Source organism: Nelusetta ayraudi, unplaced genomic scaffold, assembly GCF_046127955.1.
Source record: "Nelusetta ayraudi isolate G7.1 ecotype Tasmania unplaced genomic scaffold, CSIRO-AGI_Nayr_v1 ptg000031l, whole genome shotgun sequence".
NCBI lineage: Eukaryota > Metazoa > Chordata > Actinopteri > Tetraodontiformes > Monacanthidae > Nelusetta > Nelusetta ayraudi.
The window spans coordinates 905001-927452 of NW_027466081.1; the positions used below are offsets into that span (position 1 = coordinate 905001).

A 22452-nucleotide genomic window follows, 5' to 3' on the forward strand; every position below is an offset into this window, starting at 1 on the left:
GATCTAAATCTAATTCCTTTTTAGGGGTTCTTGAGCCCTATCAAGGTATGTACAAATCTTATTTTAAAGTGCAAGATAGTTCAAATATAACTGTTATGAAACAGTGCTACACAACTAAAGCCTGGCTCTCCCCCCCCTGTCCATTCTAATTAATTTAAATTAAAGCACAAGAAACAAAGAAACACATCACATAGAAACGATCTTTTCGGAGTGAACTGTATGGCCAAAAACTGCTGCTCCAGAGAGACAGCTGAGAGAAAAACAACATCTGAACACAGGTGCTCTAAGATAAATGTGTTTCCAGCTTTTCATAAGAAAACAAAGCACGCAGCCAGTTAACAGAAAGTTCAAGCTCTGTTCGTCTCGAGCATCTGTTCAGACGTCATGGAAACACTCAAATGTACATCTTTTTAAAAAATTGAATTTGTGATCAGGAAAACGCGATGAATGCCTGGTACTGGCAAACCCTTCACTTAGCTGACACAATAAAAGGAATATTACAAAAGCAAAAGACCAAAAAAAGCAACGATTTATCTTCAAGTTAGTCAGCGTAAGTGTACAATTCAATTATGACTCAGTCAAACCCAGTCATGTTCCTGTATCTTATGACGATTCAGTGCACACACAAATCCTTGTTATTCTCGAGAACGGTGAAAGTACATATATGTGTGGAGAAGATGAAAATTACTCATTACTGATTGTGCTCATTTTTAGGAAATGACTCCTGTCCTATGCTGTGTGCAGCATGTTAACGCTACATTTCTCAGACCAGCGATAGCGAGGTGACTCATTCGATTTTCTGCACCATAGAGTATGACAGGGCACAAAATGGGATGTGTGGGTGTGCAAAGAGGCAGAGGCTGACAGGAGGAGAAGAGGCAGCAGATAAGGAGGGGGGTGGGGGTGGTGGTGGTAGGGGGTTGGGGGGGGGTTGTGTGGTCCCATCTCCCGCTTCTAATGCAAATGACAAAATAAAGGCCAGGGGGTTCGTCCTCTGGAAGCTGCCAGTCACCCGCGGCCGCATCAGTGCCACTCATTCTGATTTGCTTGGGGAGGCGACTGCTGGAGCTAATATTTTAGTATGTGCGAAAGCATACAGAAGGGACTCGATAATGCCCGAGCTGATGTCATGCACTGTTTTTGTCCTAGGTGTGAACGAGGGGTAAAACAGGACAATAGCGTGCCGGTTGCACAGAGGGGCCTGGGTGGTAGATTACCTAATGTTTGACTTGTCGCCTTGCTAGAACGGCTGCGGTGGGTCTTATTACAGTGTCGCCACAACCTGAACAACCTTCTGTCTTTTAATAGGCAGCTGTGTTTTGTCCCGACTGACACAAATAGACAAATATGGTAGCAAAGCACCAGTTTGTCCTGCCGTGTAGAATTTTATGCTATGCTCTAGTTTTCCACAAAAAAAAGAAGACGCACACATTACCTTTACTTGTCAGGTTATTAAAAGAGGGAAAGAAGAATTGCTGCAAAAAATGGCACAAAAAAAAATCAACATGTCCTTGTTGTGCTCGGTTACCAGTGGCAGGGAAAACTGCCACATTCCTTCACCCTTATCCTGGCGCAGCTGTCGTGGCCAACTGAGAGAGGTAGTCTGCCAACAGGTTACTCTTGCCAGTATTGTGTGTGATCCTGAAACAGAAGGATTGCAAGTCAAGATACCGCCGTGTGAGCCCTACATTACAATACTTCATTATGTTGATCCGGGAAAGAGCTTCGTGGCTAAACTCTCATTCTCAATCGATGAATAACTGTTCTCCTGGGGTCCCAACTTATGGCTGAGATGTAAAACTGGTCTCCAATATCCTTTTTCCCCTTGGGCCAACACAGCTCCAGTGCCAACATCAGAGGCATCTAGCGGGACCATGACATTCTGAAAGTAAGGACTATATAGGACAGGTGAGAAGCACATGGCACTCTTGAGAGCAGTTAAGGACTGTTCACGTTCTGGGGACCATTGTACAGGTTTAGGTTGTCCTTTATGAGTCAGTTCAGGCAAAGGACTGGCAAGCATGGAATAGTAGGATTTAAGTTTGAATATCCCCCACTAAATCCTATAAATGAATTCACCTGCCTCTTGGTGCGTGGGTGCTGAACACTACGAATACCTTCAAACTTCTCCACCAGAGGGCGGATGTGACCCCCTCCAAGCTGAAATTTCAGAAATTGGATATTCACCCTTGACCCACTCACACTTCTGAGCATCGAGACTCAGGCCACCCCTCTTGATGCAGGATCTGTCTTAGATGTTGGAGATAGTCCTCCCACAAATGGCTGAAGATGACAACATCATCAAGGTAAGCAGCGCTCAAGGATTGAAACCCAAACGGCATTACTGTAAACTGGCAGAGTCCTGATGGTGTACTGAAAGTGGTGCACTGTTTTGAGGTCTCCTCCAGTGGGATCCGCCAATACCTTTTGCAAAGATCCTGCTTGGTTACTTGGGTTAGCTTGGATACTTGGCAGTCCCAACTCGCTCCATGAGAAAGAGAAAGGGGCCATAATTACGTCTTTATACTTTGGGGAGGAAAAGCCTCTGGGAATCGTTTCGCATCGTAACAGATCACAAGTATGTATTGGTAACCAGTGCTACTCTTCTCCAGTAGACCAAACGCATGAAAGGGGTTCTAATGACGGGTAATGGAACCCGCTTGGCTTTGATGTGTGTTGTGACCTAACACTCTGGGCATGTGGTGCAAAAATCCTTGACATTGTTAAACATTGTTGGCCAGTAAAACCGTGACCCTACCCTCATATAGGTTTTTTGTTGCCCAAGATGGCCTGCCCACGGTACTGTGTGTGCCAGATGTAAGACAAGAGGCCTACAACTGGCTGCTACCACCAAGCGTCTACCTGCCTCCCTCAGTGGATACAGAATGTAATTTTCATTTTCCTTGAGTCTCGTTTATCCTCCCCATCCTCAACCTGTTTATACAAGAAAGACTAGGATCAGACATTTGCAACTGGCTTATGTCACCGGGAATGTCCAGTGACATGGGATTGGACAGATACAATACTGTCAAGGATGAGACCCATACTTTTGATCTGAGTGGAGGAAAAACAGAGCAATTGCCAGTTGTAAGAGAGAAGCAGTCTGTTTGGTAAAGTGATGACTTTGTACAGATGAGGAGAACCGTTTTATCGCTGTTTAATTTAATTCATAGTAATGTGCCTGCAGACTGTTTTTTTAAATGTGGGCGAGGCATCACTGCCCCCTGGCTGGTTGCTTTGTGCATGCAGTGAACAGCTGGCCAATCACAACGAAGTGGGCTGGTCCATAGGGGAGAGCCAAAACCATGGATGTATAATAAGACCTGTATACCAGACATGCAAGATGGCTGTGCGGCAATGTTTTTCTAGTGGCCATACAAGGTATTACAGCCCCCCCCCAAAAAAATCAAAATCACATGTTGCCCAGAAAGCATTTTTCCCAGAGACCGCAATACAAAAAAAAACAAAAAAAAAACAAAAAAAAAAACAAAACGCCTGTGAAATAGCTGGCAAGTAGCCTCTGATCAAAATCATGGTTCGGAACAACTCTTTCTGTTGTATACTGTTCATGGTCTTGGACATTTAATTGTTCTCAAAATTTCTTAAGGCCAGAAAATCACCTGACCTTTTCAAGACTTGTTCTACCGCCAGCATGACATCATGTTGCTTGCAGTCTCTTAGCTCATTCTGATTGGCTGATATATTCTGTTGCATCACGTGAGTTACAGAGGCATGATGGGAAGTGACACAGTGGACACAGTGACATGGGAAGTAAACTATCTCAGCTGTCTTAGGGCGAAGGCTGGGTGACACCCTGGACAAGTTGCCAGTTCATCGCAGGGCCGCATAGACACAAACAACCATGCACACTCACATGCAGACCTACGGACAATTGTGTGTGTGCGTGTTCAATTGACCTCACATGCATGTTTTTGGACTGTCGGAGGAAGCCGGAGAACCCGGAGAGAACCCACACAGACACAGGGAGAACATGCAAACTCCACACAGAGAGGTCCCAGGTCCGGGCCCCCGGGATCGAACCCACGACCTTCTTGCTGTGAAGCTGCAGCGCTAACCACTGCGCCACCGTGTCGCCTTCTCTGTTTACTGTGGGTGATTTGTGTAGGTGCACAAATGAGGACAAAGAAGCATGACTGTTCAGCGCAGAATTCAAATTTTGTTCACCATGTAATCTGATGTTTTCAACCTCTCAATGACTGAAGAAATACCCACTTTGTAAAGCCTCCTTGCAGCTTGCAGCTGTATGACAATTGTCCTTATTTCATAAATATATACAATAAGGATAATGCTTGATTTCATTATCAAAATAGCGGTTTAATCAAATGATGTAATTTAAACATGTGCAGGATTTTAAACATTGAGGCGTGATCTATGTTCCCGGTCTAAACGCATCATAACACTTAGAGCATATGCACCTATCCAGCTGAGTGTCTGTTTAAAATTTGTTGAGGTTATTCCGCACCATTCAAGATTTTTTTTTTTTTACAAAAAGAATCTACAGGTATTACTCTTTTTTAAAGAAATGAATTATCTTGCAGTAAGTTGGTTGTTTCCTGCCAGATGGTGACACACACTGGTGTAAGGTCACAAATCCCTTGACCAGATTTTCTCTCTGAATGATGCCAGGAAATTTAGCATTATAATAGCAGTGTGTGACTGCGCATTACCTTCTAGGTTTCCTTTCTGACAGGGGAAGGGTTAGATCACATTTTCATTGTCAAGGACATGAAGGGCTAAAAATACCGTTAACTTGTCATCTTTGCTAAATAAAACTGAAACCCAAACTTGTTTCCCAAACTGGAGTGATAAATCCTCACGTCGGCCTCCTTGACACTTTGATATAAATTACAACCATGTATTTCTATTATGATTAATTTTATTAAACAGTAAAGTAAATGTACTATCAACTGAATCACGCGTGCTCAGATGTAATTTGAGAATTGAGAGCTCTCATATTCCCTGCCATGTTCACATGCGGCTTTAAGCTACCGGTGCTGCTGCTACTGATGGGCAAAAGCATTCTTTATGATAGTGCAGCAGTGAAAAATCACACATTGCTCCACCATAACAGTATGAATGTAAACGCTACATACAAATACAAATATACACTCGTGTTCTCAGTTGAAATGAGACTTTTCCCAAGACAAAAACTGGAAGCTGAGGACAGAAATATAGAGTCGAATGCAATAGTTGCAACAAGTAATTTAAAACCACATGCGATAGGACCTCAGGGATGTGAGGGGGTCGGTCAGCTTCTTTTCAACTACCTCACACGAGGTTCATGTTGAGGAAGCACAGGAAGTACCGCACACAACTCACCAAAACAGAGGAACCAGCCTCGGTTAAATGACCGTCCCTGTGTACTAATGTGCGTTATAAACAAAGTGTGCCTGTAATCGAAGATGACGCCTGTTCTTCATTGAGCTGCACATTTATGTTTAATGTTTTCAGTAACCGGCAACCAAGCCACTATTTCTTGAATAAAGCAAAAATTGGGCTGTGACACAAAGAGAAAGAGCGGCATGTGTGTGTGTGTGTGTGTGTGTGTGCGTGCGTGCCTGCAGAATCCATCTGGTTCCAATGAACCACCCTCATACCGCTGGAACTAATTGTTGGGCTGAGATATGGGGCCACAGGCTCCACAATTGATGGTCTCGGTGTGACAGTCTTTGCCTGTTTTTGTATCAGTGTGTTTTTGATTGGGCTACATTTTTTTTTTTTTCTAGCAAAACATCTGTAAGTGTTTGGCGCGTGCTTGACCGGCGACATTAGCTGATCATACTGTTGGCTACAGAGCTATGGAGCATATTTAAGGTGCGTTTTCATGAAGACGCTGGGGGCCAGGGCCCACACCAGCGCCTTGTCCATCTCAGGCTACATCCACATTAAGTGTTTTGGCTCAGCGCCTGGATGTCAACCCCCCACCGGCTGCGAGTCAGGCCTGTTAGTGCGCCCCTGTGGTGTATTAAGAACCAATAGGATGTGTTTAAATGAGTAATGAATAATGAAGGCCCTTCGTTATCTTTGCTGTTTGGAAATGCTAAAGTACTGTAGCAGTGTTTATTAAGAGTGTCATATGGAAGTACCATTAAAAGGTGCGGTTCAGAAATGTGGACAGAGGACCTCATTTCAAAGTTAGCCAGCGTGCTATTTATCAGTGGGGACCGTTTCAACAACTGTCATCCAGACCTGTAGTTTAGCAGAGCTTGCTAATGCTAGCAAGCTCAACGGTTTCTGCTAGCCTGCCAGTAAAAATAATTTTACCCACTCCATCAGTACAGCCAAGGCAAATAAATGATAGGCTATCAGACGTCTGTATGTAAATGTTGTTCATTTCCACAATTATTTTAAAAATTTAAATTAAATTCCACTTTCTCTGGAGATGCAGAACGGTAAACAGTAGCTTGGAAAAAGGTTAACGACTCAGAGCCCCAAAGCCTACTGGTGCAGCAATGTTTTGTTTTATTTGATTTTATTTTCAAAGTTCATTTTAGCTAAAGCAAGATGTAGCCTTGCTTTGCTTTGCCTTGCTTACTTTCATTTTTAATTGTTCATTTATATATCATAGCATTTTGTCCAACGAGTCAAGGCAGCTGGGTTTAAAGGCATATTTGTTAAACTACTTTCTTTTTTACTTATCACTTTTCATGTCTTTTATATATACAGTATGTTTCCATGTTTTAAGGTTATCATCCTCTCGCCATGATAATACAACAAGCTGTTAATAAATAAATCAAATCCATTTTTTTTTTTTTTTTAACTGCTTTTGAAGCAAAACTCTTGTACAGAGTTTTCTTCCCACCATGGCACCATATTCCTACATGAGTAATATACTAATATTCAAGAGGTGATTCTCATTTATCTGTTTTCCATTTGTTAGCAGCAGAACTTTTAAAGTTGTTCGTAACAGGTTGAGGTTGATGTGTCCTGAATGTGTTTTCGCGAGTTACTCCGGGATGTGTAGAGGTGAAAGGACATTAAGACATCATTGTGGCTGCGTTCTGGAAGTCGGCCAGAGCCGTGGCGAAGGAGCACCGTCTTGAGTCCTCCTCCGAGTAGTTAAAGACTACAGGCAAAACAGAACACATTAAAATACAAAACACACAAAAAAGGCCAGCAGGAGGGCTGAAATATTCAGAGGGTAGCCGGCGATCTATCAGTGCTGACTCACAGCAGCCAATCTCACTGCGGCCTGGAGCTGACCTCTGACCTGTCAGTGTCAGATGGGACTCTCCATCACACTGACGGGTCACTCCGGGTTTCGTCTGCTTTAACAGTGTGACTAATACAGCGCCCAACCCCAGAACCAAGCTTGGGTTTCTCCTGCTGCTGTTGTTTTTGCCTCCAAAGTGAAGTGGAGGCACACTAGTAGTCGTGCCGGAGTTGTGCTGGAGGGGCCTCGGTGACCCGTGTCAGGACTGACTTGCTGCTCTCGCTGATCGATTCAGCGAGTCGCAGGATAATGTTGGAAAGTCTGTCTTTGCTGGTTTGTTTCTACAAACAGTAGAAAAATAAATAAATAAATTTAAAAAAAAAAAAACTCTTTTGAAAAACTGACTTCTGTGCATCATTTTTATTAAAAAAGGTTGTTGAACAAGAATTTCTTTTTAGTTCATATCAGACTATTTCAGTTTTCTTTACGGTGACATGATTTGACGGATGCCGTCCACCCTAAGATCACTGAGCATTTTTCCATCTGCACATTAACTGCCCCTGCTCAAAACTGGAGGTCACAACTGGACGTTTCTGCAAGATAATGCATTTTATCATAGACCTAGGACAAATACAATAACTTAGTTGTGTTGTTTTTTTGTTAACAATGAAAAAAAATGTATTTGTTTAAGTCTGTCTAATGCTTAAAAAATTATTAAAATAATATATGTGTATATATATATGTATATACATACCCAAATATTTTGTGTTGATAATTGAGATGTGCAGAATCAAAGAGTGACTGACCCCTCCCCCCATGGTACATTGAGAGCAACCTACAGAGTTAAGGTGGAAGAATCTAACAAACCTCCAGACGTTGCGACCTCCCTCAGTGGATCAGGTCAATGTCTGATAGCAGTCCTATGTAATAATGTCGGTAGTCTCAAAACTTGAAGGTCAAATGTGATTGACTGAAAAGGTCACTGAACAAGTGTCAAGAAGCAGTTCCCTCCAATTACATCTGTTTGCAACCGCAAGAAACGGCACCGTGATCCCCGCAACATTGTGTTTGTGAACCTCGACGCTTGAAATTTTTTCGAGTGATTTGTTTGTACTGCGTGTTCGACTGAGGTCATTATAATGGGCACCTTCACCGTGAATAACAACTAGCGAGTCGTCAAAACCCTGTCGCATAAGTCTGCTGAGTAACTGACCTGAATTTGTCGAGCAGTTTTCAGAGCTGTGGTGAGTGGACAAACACAAAGACTTGGAAAGAAGTCACAGCTCAAAAAAAGCAAGAACTGCACAATTCAGTTTCTTTTAACATTTTCTATCGTGGAAAATGCTAATAGGAACAGATGAATTAGACAACCTTGTTGTATAGTCCCGTAACCATCACTAGGAATTGTCCTGATTTTAAGTCTAAAGCTTGATGCCCACATGTTTTACCCTTTGCTTGAACAGAGATTTTCAAATGAGCCACGCAGTCGAAAAAAAAACCCACAAATAAATAATTTGTGGCATAACCATCACTCTTGTCTCAAAAGCTAGGCTTCAATAAGACCTAAACTATTATTTTTAGCTCAAAGGTTGGAGTACAAATGCAATGCAATTTGTGTTGTTTTTTTTTTATGATGAATGAACCAAACTGAAAGAGCCATTTTTCTGTGATTTGGAATTTTAAGAGGTGGATTTTACATTTACATATTGCCTTTAGTATTCCATGTTTCAGAACATTTGGTGGATACACACTGTACATTCTTCAAGGAAACACGTAAAGTTTTATTTTGATTTATCGACGTTCTACTGACGATAACTCGGAGGTCACTGCTTCAAGTGGTCGCGTCGTTCAGTGAGTTCACATCCAACCGGGCCTCTGTTGGACCCACTGGATTTATGTTAGCACAGCGCCATCTCGTGGTTAATATTCCACTGTGCAAGTTCGCGGCGCAGGCCACCGTGTCTTTGGCAAGTGGATTCATGAGAGAAATTATCTTCCTGCCACAAACACAAAGACACTCAAATGAGAAACAATAAAGTGACGCTTTGACATTTCCTTTATTTCAACTATGAATAATTAATATACAGTTTTAATAAATTCTATGTAGAGACATCGGTTCTTCCAGCTGTGTTCTTCTATTCTTATTCATCCCGCCGGGTCTGTTTTTACATCAGCGCTTTGCACAATGCGATTTTCAAGAAACACATTAATTCTACCTGAAAATATAAACAGCAAAAAAATATTTCCACACCGCTACGCCTTAACACAAAGTGCAAATGTCATTATGGCTGTGATTATGGGCATAGCAATCTCTGGGAAATGCTGTAAGTGCAGCGAGCTGATATAATAATAAATGCCTCGAGTCTTCTGAAGCACCCTGGAATCTCCAATTGTGAGTTTAAAACGCATACTTGAGAAAAACTTTAAACGATTTAACGACTTTCAGTCCTCAGCGGTCCTTTGAAAACACCCCCCAAACCTGACACACTCTGAGCTGAGCAACGTGTCAGTGAAGACACATGGGGCACCTTCCCGACTACCACATAATGAAAGATACCACGGCGTCCAGGGAAGTACTAAGGGCATCACCAATGGCATGAAGGTGATTTTAAATATGCTCAACGTGATGCACATTTGTGCACGCCATGTCAGATTGGTATAAATAAATCACTTTTAAAAGGCAACGTTCCAAAAATATACATACATTTCTGAATAAATGGTATAATTTGGCTTGGAAAAAGGAGTATTTAGTGACAGCGATTGTCAAATGGAGGTACAGTATGAAAAACAATGTGCAGCTTCTAAAAGAAGAAGAAAAAGAAGAAGAAAAAAAAGAGGCTAGAAACCAAATGAAATTTTGCTTCTTGTCATTTAACACTCAAACTCTTGCAAGGACTGCTTCTGATTTCCCTCTTTTATAATTCATTGACATCAGAGGAAGACTGTTGCAGATTAAGACGCCAAACCGAGGAGGAATCCACCCACGAAGCCGCTTGTGACAACAATGTTTTGCTTCACAAATTCTGTAGTCTATAAGCAAAAGAGAAAGCAAGAAAAAAATGTTTTAAATATGATCATGTTAGGATAAATAATGCATCACATTTCCAGAACAATGCACAGAACTCTTCAGGAAACGTTGCCAGCAGCAGTGAGAGCAGGAGATGAGAAAGTCAACAATAAGCGCTAGCTTAGCGTTAGCTTGGTCGAACATTGGACCAAAATATTTTAGTGTAAGCAAAATGCCTTTAAAGCAGCAGGTTAATTACACTCTCTTCACTACAGTTGTGCAGTATACCGTAAAACTGTAACTCTCTAAAGTGGAAGGGTCTTATTTGCTAGCTAAGAGATTTTTTTTTTTACACATACAATACTTGACAAAAAAAAAGTAGTGCTCGTAATATAGTGCTGAGGGATTTACCAGCAGTGTATTACAGCGTAATAGCTTCTTGTCACTTCTGCTGCATCGAAAACATCAACTCACTACTCCGACAACCGAGCTGTTTGACAAACTCAAGCAGAGGGCACAACAGATCTTACCTTGTCCACCATTGTGTTGAGCTCCGGGCCTGCCTGCTTGGTGCCTTGCTTTAGCTGCTTCTTTGCCTTGTTGACGTCCTTCTCTACTCTCTTCCAGTCTACTTTGATGTAGCCGGTGTGGTTGGCTATCTACAGAAGACACATTTTTTTTTTTTTTTTTTTTACAAAATAAATCACATCCGGGGTAAGATTCACCTCGTTGTCATTCACTCTGCGACAGGACTTTCTTCGGTCATTACATCCCTGAATCATGAATCGTACCTGCAACAACAGAAGACCTCCTCCTACGGATGTAGCTGCCACTTTGCCAACTTTCTGAAAGAGATACCCTACACACCTGAAACAAATCGCACCAGGGGAAATAGTTAAACGTACCCTTCCAGCAGCATTCGGTAGCATTTCTTGAATAGTGCCGCATTAGCAAGTGCGTTGGACAAGTTCATTCAGATAACATGACATGGTGCAAAACAAAGCTCAAGTCTTCCGATTCGATTCATACACATTTAGATTAGCGCTTCAGCTCTTGCTTAGCATTTTCTCTCTCGGTATGCAATGTGAAGTGTGAAACCAATTGAAACCAATTTTACCATCCACTCAGTCCACCGATGGCTATCTGCGTACCCACGGAGTATTTCTCAGCAACAGGGCCAGAGTTGCTTCCGAAGACGCGATTCCACCACCGCTGTCGTTTGGCATATTCTGTCAAATCCACGACCTTGTCGTAGATTTCCTCCTCCAGCTCTATAAATGGTCAACGAAAAGCGAGAATCGTCCATGTAAAACCAATATCTGCGGACGTTATTGGACATAAATGCGGCGCCGCTGTGCTGTGAAGTTTTTCGAAACTTGACGAAAGTGAAACACGGGTCGCCGTTTCATTAACATTGTAGCTGTAAAAAAACAAAACAAAAAACAAACCCGGTCAGTTCAGACGATTACGTTCCACCGAAATACAAATATGACCAACGACAACCCATAAAAGATAACATAGTGTCACGTTGAGGTTCTGAGACAACGTAGCAAAAGACAGAAGGTAACAGTTGCGTTAGAAGTGAGCTAAAGCTAGGAAAGCTACACCTGAAGAAGTAGTGACTCCCATTAAGTAAAAGACAGAACACTGAATTACACCTGTCAGTAATATGTAGGTTCGAATGATAGCCACGTAAGAAACGCAGGCATTTAAAATATATATAATAATAATAATGAACAAGCACCGCTGATACAAAAGAAATAAATATATATATATATATGTGCACAGGCCCGTTTACCCTTGCCTCGGTTCGCCATTTTGGAGTCCGCTGTACCACACTGGTGGCGTGCGCGTTCGACGTCATTTGCATAGTTTGAATGGTCCACCCCAAAAGATAAAAAAAGAAAAGAAAAAAGAAAAGTAGCAAGGGAACTAACTAACTAACTAATATATATATATATATATAATTTTTTTTTTAAAGAAAAAAAAATCTATGTATATATATATATAGGAAGTTAAAACTCAGGTGTCAATGTATCCATAAAAATAGTTTTGAAAATAAGAAAAAAAAAAAAAAAAAATATATATATATATATATATATATATATATATATGTATATATATATATATATATATGTATATACATATATATATATATATATATATATATATATATATATATATATATATATATATAGGAAGTTAAAACTCAGGTGTCAATGTATCCATAAAAATAGTTTTGAAAATAAGAAAAATACCTTTAAAAAAACAACAACAACAACAACAACTATACATGTATAATATTTCCTTTTCCTTTTTTTTTTTTTTTTTTTTAACTTTACGTGAAAAGCTAGGCCGAATTAGACTAAATTGACAGCCGTCGTGTCCAATGGCTCACAGCTATATGCAATTACGTAATCAAAATATACCTCGAGCGACCAATCATGGGATGGGAGGCGGGGCTTGTTTGGCCCCATTTGGTGTGTGCGTGAGCGTGTACGTGAGCGTGTTCGCGTCCCGTCCACTGGAGACCGTCACGTGGTCTCAAACACTGGCCAGCGATTGGCCGCGATAAGCGGAGGGCGTGCCGACGGACGGCGGCGGCGTGCGTTTGCCTATGTGACACAATTACAACAACTTTGAACCGATGGCTTAGGGAAGTTTACGATTTCATCAGTAACAATCACTCCTGAAAATTCAACATTGTGGCAACTTCACGCATAAAATTTTTTCCTCCGGAATTACACGCCGCGTTGGCCGGTGCACCATGAGGAGTGTGGAAGACTTGAAGGGATCATTTCCTTGAGGATTTGGCAAGAAATACGCTACGCCCCGTTGTAGTCCTGGAGAGGTGTGCAACGCAGTCGTTGTCTTTGCTTTTCGTCGGAGTTGCTCGGTGCCGCTCGTCTTTTCCACACTTCTACATGAAATCGTGCGGAGTGTCGCTCACAGCCGCTGCCTCTGCTGCTGCACGGAGCCTCGGCGTTGCTGGTAATGACGAGGAGAAAATGGCGTCGGGAACAGCGACCGAAATCGAAGAGGACTTTCCGAAGCTAACAGCGCAAGAGAAACGGAGCTTGCTCGGAGCTGACAGGTTAGACCGTGATGTCGCGGCAATTTTCCGTCCCGCTTATTATTATTATTTTTTTTAATTATTTTTTTTTTTTGCACAACACATTTTTCTACCTCGGCCCCCGTGGCAAGCGAATCTGATCGCCTACCCAAAGTGTTCGTGAACCCGCCTGTGTTTTCTGTCCTCTACTTGCAGTTCACTGTTTGGATTTCAGAGGCTTCAAGAAGATGGCGCCATAACGAAGGCCTTGCTGTTAAAGGTATGTCACTGAGTGGGCTCGCAGAACGACTCTGTCGATGTTGGTTCATTTGCCACCTGGAGAAAAATGGTACGGGCCACCCAGATCCACTCCTGCTGCACACAGTTAGCCACGACATTGGCGAGCATTATTATTATTATTATTATTATTTATTTTTTTATTTTTTTTATTTTTGTCGGAACTTGGGGGCTGAGTGACCACCATACTGTAGAAAGCTCTTGGGTTGGAAATATCACTGTTGTTGATGTTTGGACCTCAAGCGTCCGGGGGAAAAAAAATAAATAAAAAATACTTTCTTTCTTTCTTTTTTTTTAATTTAAGCGAGCTTACTTTGAAACCGACACACGCCGATATTGTTGTGGAAAGCGAGTGCCCCCCACCCTGCCAAAAACACTGGTGATGGTGACATGGGTCGTTTTGAGAATAGGTATCGTGCTACGTAATAGCATTGTATCTATCCAGTGTTTAAAACGCACACCATTGCTTTCTTTATACTGCTATTAACACCCATCTCCTTCTTAACCAGAGGTTGGTTACTGAGATCACTCTCGAATGTTTTGTTCACAACTCGTTTTTCAAATTGCATCATGTGCGTATCCAAAGTAAAGCTAAACCCGCTGATCCCCCGTGGTAAGGTGAACGAACGCACCACCTTGCTACCCAGCTAACTGTTGCGACTTGGCGGAGGTGAAAGAAAAAAAAAGTATCGGAACAACCCCCAAACCCCAACGAATGACTTCTCCTTTGTCGTTTTGTCAAGGGGAAGCGATTTAAAGTTGACAAACAATGTTATTGCCCCCCTAAACAGCCGTTTAATTCTTTATAACGGCAGCTAGAATTTGGTCGTGCGTCAGTTCGCGTTGGCAACCGCGTGTAGCGGCTAATTGTCCATCGCCGTGCAGCCTTTCGCTTCGGACGTTTAGCATATGCTAACACGGTACCGCCGTTATTGTTGAACCACAGTTGTGGACAAAAAAAATGAAGGCTGATTGACTGTGGCCCAATATGGCTGGGATGGCGATATAATGTCTAGCAGTTGTTTGCTAGCAAACTAGCTGCGGGTGATTGTGATAACTACCATAGCACAACGCCATAATATAAGCTAAGAAACGAACAATGCGATACTTAATGTACGTACAAGAATCACGTTGCCGTAAACGAAGCTACACTGCGTGTGTTCGACGTACGTATTCCACACATGGAGCTTTCAGGTGTTTAGTCGGAAGGGTGGCGTCTTGCTAGTTTGAAATTTTACCTTAGCCAGTCAGTTTTTTGTTTGTTTGTTTGTTTGTTTTCAAACGTCTGCCCTTAATACTCAGCAGGACAACAGCGCTTAGGGATGTCCTCAGCAGATCGTTAATCCTAAGACCTTGTGTTGGTGTGTGGGGTCTCCACGCACGTCTGTCAACCATGGTCGTGGCCTAGTTTGCAACAGATAATTGATGCACAATAAACAGCCCGTGAACATTTTCGTGTTCCTGTTGAAGTTTCTCATCCAAATGTATGGGAAAGTTCTGATGTTCAGGTCGAGACGCATGTTTTTTTTTGTTGGTATTAATATCGAAGGTGCCGAAGAGAAACTTTTGAAGTTTTGAATTAATTACGCTTTGCCGTCTATGGAAGCACTGAACTATGAGGGTTACTTGTTGTTTTCGATGTAGATCAGTGGTTTGACCATAAAGGCTTTTTGTGGCTTGCTTGATAAATACAGTACATGCTGGGAAAGGTGAATGCTGTGCCTCTTGACGCCTTTGACCAGTTCACGTGCTTTATATAACAAATTGACAGAGTTTGTGCTCTGTTGCAGTGCTATCTAAAAAAAAAAATTACATTTGTGCACTAGGATACATATTAATCGAGTAGTATTGCGAGAAATTCGCAAGGATCAAGTATGTTTCTGGGAGATAACTATGCCTGGAACATTGTCTGGCAAAAATGTTGGTTCACTGCTGTACCGCCATAGGCATAAGCCGTTCAAATGCATCTGATATCATGTATACCTGGTGATTGCATTTTGGTTTTTTTTGTTTTTTTGTTTGGCATGTTTGTACTGTCGGAAGTGTTTTTGTTTTGTTTTTTTGTTCTCCTGTTTTACTGGCTCAACATCAGCTGTAGTCAAACTTTGATCGTGATGAACGTGACAAACGTGACTCAAAAATACTATGTAGAAAATTCTACCACATCTCAAGGTGGTGAACGCTCTGTGTTTCTGTAGTACACTGCCCAATGGCAGTCCGCGGGGGCTTTGCATGACTGGTCACCCGCAGGCTAGCTAGCTTTTTCCTTTGCTGCGGTGTGCTGGCCTCTCGTGCGGTTCATGCCTAAGACTTGTCTATGCTGCGTCTGAGGACAGGAAACGTGCCCAGGACCACCCTTTCAAGCGAACTGGGACACCGCTGGGGCACTGCTTCCTGTGTGTCGCAAGGTGTCAGATTTGTGATATAAAAATATTGAAGTTAAGGCTGCACTGTTGACTGCTTGGCTTTTACGATTTTAAGCAAATCTGCTTCGCTTAAACAGGTGGTTCAAAATTGCAGGCGCCCGTTTCTTAGTTGGCCAGCGTGCCGTTCATCAGTTGAGACGGTTTGAACAAATTTCATCCAGTCCTTCTAGTTTAACAGGGTTTGCTGGTGCTAGGTTAGCGCGAGTCAGTGGTTTCCGCTAGCCTGCCAGTAAAAACAGTCTTACCCACCCCGCACTGCACCAGAGGCAATGAATTATAATGCCGTGCTGTCGATGTAAATGTCTTGTTGATGAAATGTCAGAAATAAAAACAACCCTTGCATCGCGTTTTTTGATGGACTTGTTCCTAGGCAGAGGTGGAATTTTACTTTTGCACACTGGGCTCTGCTTCTGCAGCAGTGACAGCGGCAGGTAAATGAAAGAGTCAGTAGTCTAGGTAGTATCGGTCCGCCGCTGCCATAGTCTACACCAAACTACAGGAAGTATAACTACGTTGCTGCTTAGACACTGTTTCCTCAAAATGCAACGTGACGCCGGGGGTGTTTTATTCCCAACGTTCTTCTTTCAATACATCGACAGTGCGGCATTATGATCTATTTGCCTCTGGTTTATCGTGGAGTGGGTGACTTTGCTTTATTGGCAGGCTAGCAGATCATTATGACCTGTGCTAGCCTCGCACCAGCAAACTCTGCTAAACTAGAGGTCTGGGTAAATGGCTAACTTGGAGGTGAGGTCCTGTCCAATGTTTTGGAACCACACCGTGAAGCTCACAACTCCTTCTGTCAAAGTCTAGAAACTATGTTTCCATTGGTCGTGGTCTCTAAAGCCTCTGCAGTGCTTTTTGTATGAATGCTGGAAAGCAGTGCTGCCCACTATGACCAAACATTCATATTCACAGCCGTTTTCAAGCTCATACGGTTTTCATGGTGCAAGCATGACTGCGTGTTGACCGCAGTTCTAATGATCGAGAGAGGAAATACTCCAGTAAATTGCACCGTTGCGGCCCATTTTAACGAGTGAATATTACAGAAAAACTTTAACGTCCTCATTCGTATTGCTAAAGTTTGCACGGCTATCCCCGCAAAAATGATGCATGATGTATACAGTGAGGTGGCGCTCATGATTCTAGCAAATCTTGAGTGCCACCGCTGACGTGGGAGCTGCACTCGGAAGTTCCAGATCTTAATTTCATACTTGAGTGATATTCCACATAACAGACACGGCTCCTTATGTAGGCACAAGCTCCTCCAATGTCATGCTGCACTTCTGCAGCACCGTCGGTTTCCAAATTTTTCTCTGTTTTCATCCCTTTGCTTTAATGACGTTCTTCACTGTGCAACACGTGCAGCGGTGCATCGCCGTCACCGTGCTGATAAAAAGATTTGCTGTCAAGAAATCTTACGTTTATTGTTTTGTTTACTTTGACTTGAGCATCGTTCTTACTGTTTTGTTTTGTTTTTTTGTTAACACAGGCTGTTAGCTGCTACGATGCACTCGTCCTTAAGAGTGAGGGGAAAGTTGACGTGGATGTATTCTGTCAGCTTGGCCACTTCAATCTCCTGTTGGAGGACTATCAAAAAGGTGAGTTTGGCTGCGTCTCATCTAAAGGGTCTCATTCAACAGCTGGGAATTCTTTTTTTTTTCCTTTTCTTTTGAGGCACTGCATTACATAGAAAAAAAAATACTGTTCAGCGTTGCCTTTGAAAATATTCTTTTTGAATAGTTTTCGGATCAACTTGACTAGAAAAAAATAAACTACGACCGGAGGAGCTGCACTGTTTTCTTGTCCAAATGTGTCGCAGAGTGAAGTGTGTGTGCTGCGCATAGGAGTTTCTGCAGCTGAGCGTGAAGGCTTTGGTGTAATTACACGGCGTGCTCGGCTAAATTGCACATGAGCGATTTGCATATGACGAGCGCCAAGTGGCGTGAGAGTGAGATTTATGTCTGAGGGACGCAACAAGTGAGGGGAAAAGAGTTTAAGCGTCCGTTTGTCGTTTGATTTTTGTCGCACGTTATTTCGAAGAAGTAAATTATGTTGCGCATTCACACATTTAAACTCGGATTGTGAAATGCGTTATGGTGTTAAATTTAACCAGCAGATTGACTCTTGTGGGGCTGCCTTGTATGTTCGTGCTCTTTATTAACTGTCCTGGGTGGATGCGTGTAATGTGTAGTGGTGCCATGTGGTCATGGTGCTTTCACACCTCTGGTGCTAACATGTATTGGCGCCATGTAGTGAAGTCACTTATTAGTTAGCGCAATGTCTCGTGATAAAACCACTGCTGTGCCTTTTTATCTGGTTACCATCGTTGGTACCTAAAGTGATATCAATTCCACTGTCCATTCCCTCAAAATAAGACATTTCATTCATGTAAATAAATGCTTTCCTGTGATTATGTTCCTTGTAAATGTTTGTCATTTACATGTGACGAGATGAAATGTTATTTTCATTGTGGCAGTAGTCGAAACCCTGTGCTCTCAATATGTCCACCATGCTGCTTATGTATTGACCGCCACTAGGTTTTGAGTAGTGATTTTAATAATTTTAATAATTATTTTTTAATACATGCATGTCCTGTTCTTTATGTTTTCCAGCATTATCTGCATACCAGAGGTACTTCAGTTTACAGTCGGACTACTGGAAGGTGAGTTTGCTGAACTCTGTATGCCTCAGCTATTTCTGTGTGGACGTGTGTGTGCAGGCTTGACTTGGTGGTCGGTCGAGGCTACCTTGACCTCTAATGTCAGGTCATCATTCTTCCACCTGGCAGGATTATAAAAAAAAAAAAGAATAGGAAAAGCAGACGGCAGTTGAAAGGATGAAGGCAAATTGTGGAGGGCAGGAAATTACATCTTCAGTAACGACGACAATAAAAGTTTATTTTGCCAGATAAGATCATTGAGAATTAATTATCTGTTTTAATTATGATCTTGCTATTTTTTCAAAATGGGGGCACAAAACTTCACATGTTGAATTAATAAAACCACCATTAATTGTATTTTAATTATATCAATATAAAATTACATATTATATGCACATATTATATTATTTTATTATTTTATTACTAAGCTCTTTGTCCTAATTCAACCAAAAGTACATTGTCAAATAGAGCGTTTTAACCTTGGGGGACGGGGGGGGTAAACATTTCTGTACTAGCGACATCTTAAGATTTAGAGTAGGAAATTGCTGCACACACTTCATGAGGCTCCTCAGTCTTTGCAACCTCCATTAATAACGTTGATACAAGTGAACCTCCTTCCCCCCTGCTTTTGGACCCATTGGTTCCCTCCCAGACTCCCTGCTCATGCGATGAAAGAGAGACAGTTGGACCCCAGCAGTTGTGAATGATAACATAACTAAACCATAATAAGAGCTTAGCTTGTAATTCACAGATAGCGGTATGTTTAAAAAAAAAACAAACAAAAAGACAAAAACAAGTTGCTTGTTGGTAATATTATGTATTTGCATTACATAGTCATTATATTAGTTACGTGTACCTACATCAATTTGACTTCAACCTCAGTGTTGTGTGCTGTGCAAATATAAGCGCTGCTCACCCTGCAGCCTGTAATCCCTGTCCTTTGTGTTTGGAGGACTGTCAGTTTACTCAGATGCTCCTTGGGTTTGGCGTATATTCACACAAGAGGTGCTGAGGCACTATTGTAAACGGCGCTGACTGCGCCGTTATTCTGGAATAGATCCTTAGAATAAAGTGAGCGTGTGAAGTTTCCTTCTCCTGCTTTTTGATGCAAAAAGTTGATGTGTGATCGGTTTTCCAACACCTTTTTCCTTACAGAATGCTGCGTTTTTATACGGACTTGGCATGGTTTACTTCCATTACAATGCATTTCATTGGTAAGTTTTTTTTATTTATTTTATTTTTACCATTAAAATGTATTTTCATATTCGCTATGCTTAGACAGATGGATAGGTGGATTATTGATTTCCATATCTTTTTGTGTAGATTTCAAACAGTAAGTCACGTTAAAATACTCGCGATGGAAATCAAAATCAACAAGTGGAATGAGTAGCTTGAAAATGTAAAACAATCACTTAAACACTGTGCAAATACACGGCAAGAAAAAGTTGCGAGTACGTTAAGTCACCCAGTAAACCCAGTCCAGTATAAACTGTATTTTCAGTAGGATTTAGGTCCCTCACAAAATATGAGACGCATGAAAAAAATGCTTCAGTCATATACCATGTAATATATATTGTATATATTGATACATTATTGGACTGTGACAGATTTTAATGCTCTCTGGATGCATCTTGCAGAAGACAGTGTGGTTGCTATCTCTTGACTTGTCACACCAGCTGGCTGTCATATTGTATTAAGTTCCTCATTCTCTTATTTGTTGAAACCAGTGGTGATGGAAAAGCCCGGCAGAAGTTTAGCTCAGACAAACTAGCTTCAGAACCATTGACGAGCACAAAGGTTCTGATTGGGGGGGAAAAAACATCAAAAAGTATAAAGTATGAGCCGGTGGTGGCTCGGTTGGTTGCGCGGGTGCGGCAGTTCGATTCCCGGCTCCGACTGTCCACTGTCCAACTGTCGAGGTGTCCTCAGGAAACACACTGAAGCCTAAATTGCTGCCGATGAGCTTGGCAGCGCCTCGCATGGCAGCGGTGCTGCCCATTAGTGTGTGCGTGAGAGGGTGAATGAGAGGCTTTGTAGAGAGCTGTGGGGTACCATGAAGGTGCTATTTAAACTGCAGTCCATTTACCATAACCTGGCAAAGTGCAAAGGGAACTTATTTAGACTAGGGATGCAAATTATCGATGAATTCATTAATGGTTAGTTGATTGACCTTATCGATCGATTAACAATTAATTGTTAAGTGCCTATTTCCACTGAGAACCTAAATTTCACAATGGAAAATGTTTAAGGAACACATAATTTAACCCTTAAATAATGTTGAGGGTCCGATGTGACCCATTTTTACATTAGAGAACAGTAAAAACACCCTGAACATTTATCCTCTGACTTTGAGTTGACTCCTAATGAGTTGAATTTCAAATTTTTTTTTTTTCAAAGTTGTTTAAAAGTAAGTTGTTGGGTATATTAAGACCATCACATTATGTTATATTATATTATATTATATTATATTATATTATATTATATTATATTATATTATATTATGCGGATCGCTGCTCACTGTTATGATATTAACTACCCATGTAAAAAAACAATGTTAATGTAAATTAATTGTGACTAATTTATTTTAATCGATTAAATTCTTAGTCGACTATCGATAATGGATTAATTGTTAACATCCCTAATGTGGACAGTTGTGGATTATGGTGTATCATCTGCTCCTGTCATAAGGAGTTCTTCAGGTGATACGATCAGCACTGATCCATGGTTAGATAGAAGCCCATAATTCCATCATATTCTTTCATTAGATTAGTTTAGATTAGATTAGCTCAGGCTTGGCATGCATGGGTACATAACCAGACACTAAAAAGTTCAGCGAAAGGGAGTCAAAATAGAATAATGTAGAAAGTGAATTCAGGATATTGTCAGAAAAAAATTCTCATCCTATGCTTTTTTTGGTCGGTGATCCAATATTCCATATCAATATATATAATTTAATTGATCAACGATCAAACCACGTTGATGCAAAACAATGGAGAAACACTGATCCACATCGTCGTCTTCAAGATACACTTTTATTTTGGAATTCACACTGCGTGTCTGTGTCACTATTTGTGCGCCTTCCAACAACCAACCGGGGAAACCAACTCGCGGTGTGGAAATATTTAAAAAAAATATATATATATATATATTCCGGAGAAAAGGCAGATCAACTGTCAATACGCACGCGTTCGCACACTACGCCAGCGTGAGTTAAAATTCTCTGAGCACACAGCCGCCTTGGCCGAGCACCTGAAGAAGAAACGCTGCAGTGTTAACGCACGAGAGGCCTGTTTGGCCAACTTCGACCAATTTTTTCCCCCCCAAAACTGAGCATCTTTCAAAGAGCATAAACCATGATAACCGCAAATCAAATCACCAAAGCATGTTTTAGTTGTTTTTTTGGGGGTTGAAAAAGGTGTTTGTAATGATTGTATTCGACGGGTATATATTGCATATCCTTTGCACGTCCCTAAATGAAAGTGGATGTGTGCGTTAGTGCAACAGGTTGTTGAAGGCACGTCAGCAAATGTGGCTGCCACAACAACCACTTTGCAGGGTAAATAATTAAGTTAAAGTCGCACCGATTGTGACATAGCCAAGGATGCAAATGCTGTCCTGCGCAACTGACCCATCCCTTGATGGAGTGGAGCCAAGCTCGGGAATCATCGCGTGATCCAATCCCAACACTAAATACTGAGTGCCAAGCAGAGAGGAAACCTTTGCCATTGTCCATTGGCGTGACACCGTCTGGGGACGGAACCCACAAGCTCCCAGTCTGAGAGCGGACGCTAACATGAGCCCACTGAAATGGTAAATTATATTGCAGTATCACTA

At 41.7% G+C, this 22452-nt stretch overlaps 2 protein-coding genes across 2 annotated transcripts in view; one reads left to right on the top strand and one right to left on the bottom strand.

Moving 5' to 3' along the window:
- Positions 1-9364: 9364 nt before the first annotated feature.
- Positions 9365-12087, bottom strand: fundc1 (FUN14 domain containing 1). The gene is made up of 5 exons (XM_076030757.1): positions 11980-12087; positions 11299-11452; positions 10973-11048; positions 10712-10840; positions 9365-10204 (listed from the first exon to the last, which is right to left on the bottom strand). Exons 1-5 carry the CDS (start codon positions 11996-11998, stop codon positions 10127-10129), a joined length of 456 nt encoding a protein of 151 aa, XP_075886872.1. The 5' UTR covers positions 11999-12087; the 3' UTR covers positions 9365-10126.
- Positions 12088-12763: 676 nt separating this feature from the next.
- Positions 12764-22452, top strand: part of kdm6a (lysine (K)-specific demethylase 6A) — a 42337-nt gene continuing 32648 nt past the window's right edge. The window contains exons 1-5 of the mRNA XM_076030779.1: positions 12764-13275; positions 13450-13513; positions 17449-17557; positions 18572-18621; positions 19774-19832. Coding sequence (XP_075886894.1) covers positions 13106-13275; positions 13450-13513; positions 17449-17557; positions 18572-18621; positions 19774-19832 — 452 coding nt within the window. The 5' untranslated portion in view covers positions 12764-13105. The remainder of the gene's footprint in view (positions 13276-13449; positions 13514-17448; positions 17558-18571; positions 18622-19773; positions 19833-22452) is intronic.

Excerpts from the sequence above, each read along its gene's own strand:
- fundc1 (XM_076030757.1), bottom strand. Across the intron at positions 10,841-10,972 it reads GAGGTCTTCTGTTGTTGCAG|ATAGCCAACCACACCGGCTA; the intron begins GTACGATTCATG and ends TGTCTTCTGTAG. Across the intron at positions 10,205-10,711 it reads TCAACACAATGGTGGACAAG|ACTACAGAATTTGTGAAGCA; the intron begins GTAAGATCTGTT and ends TTTTGCTTATAG.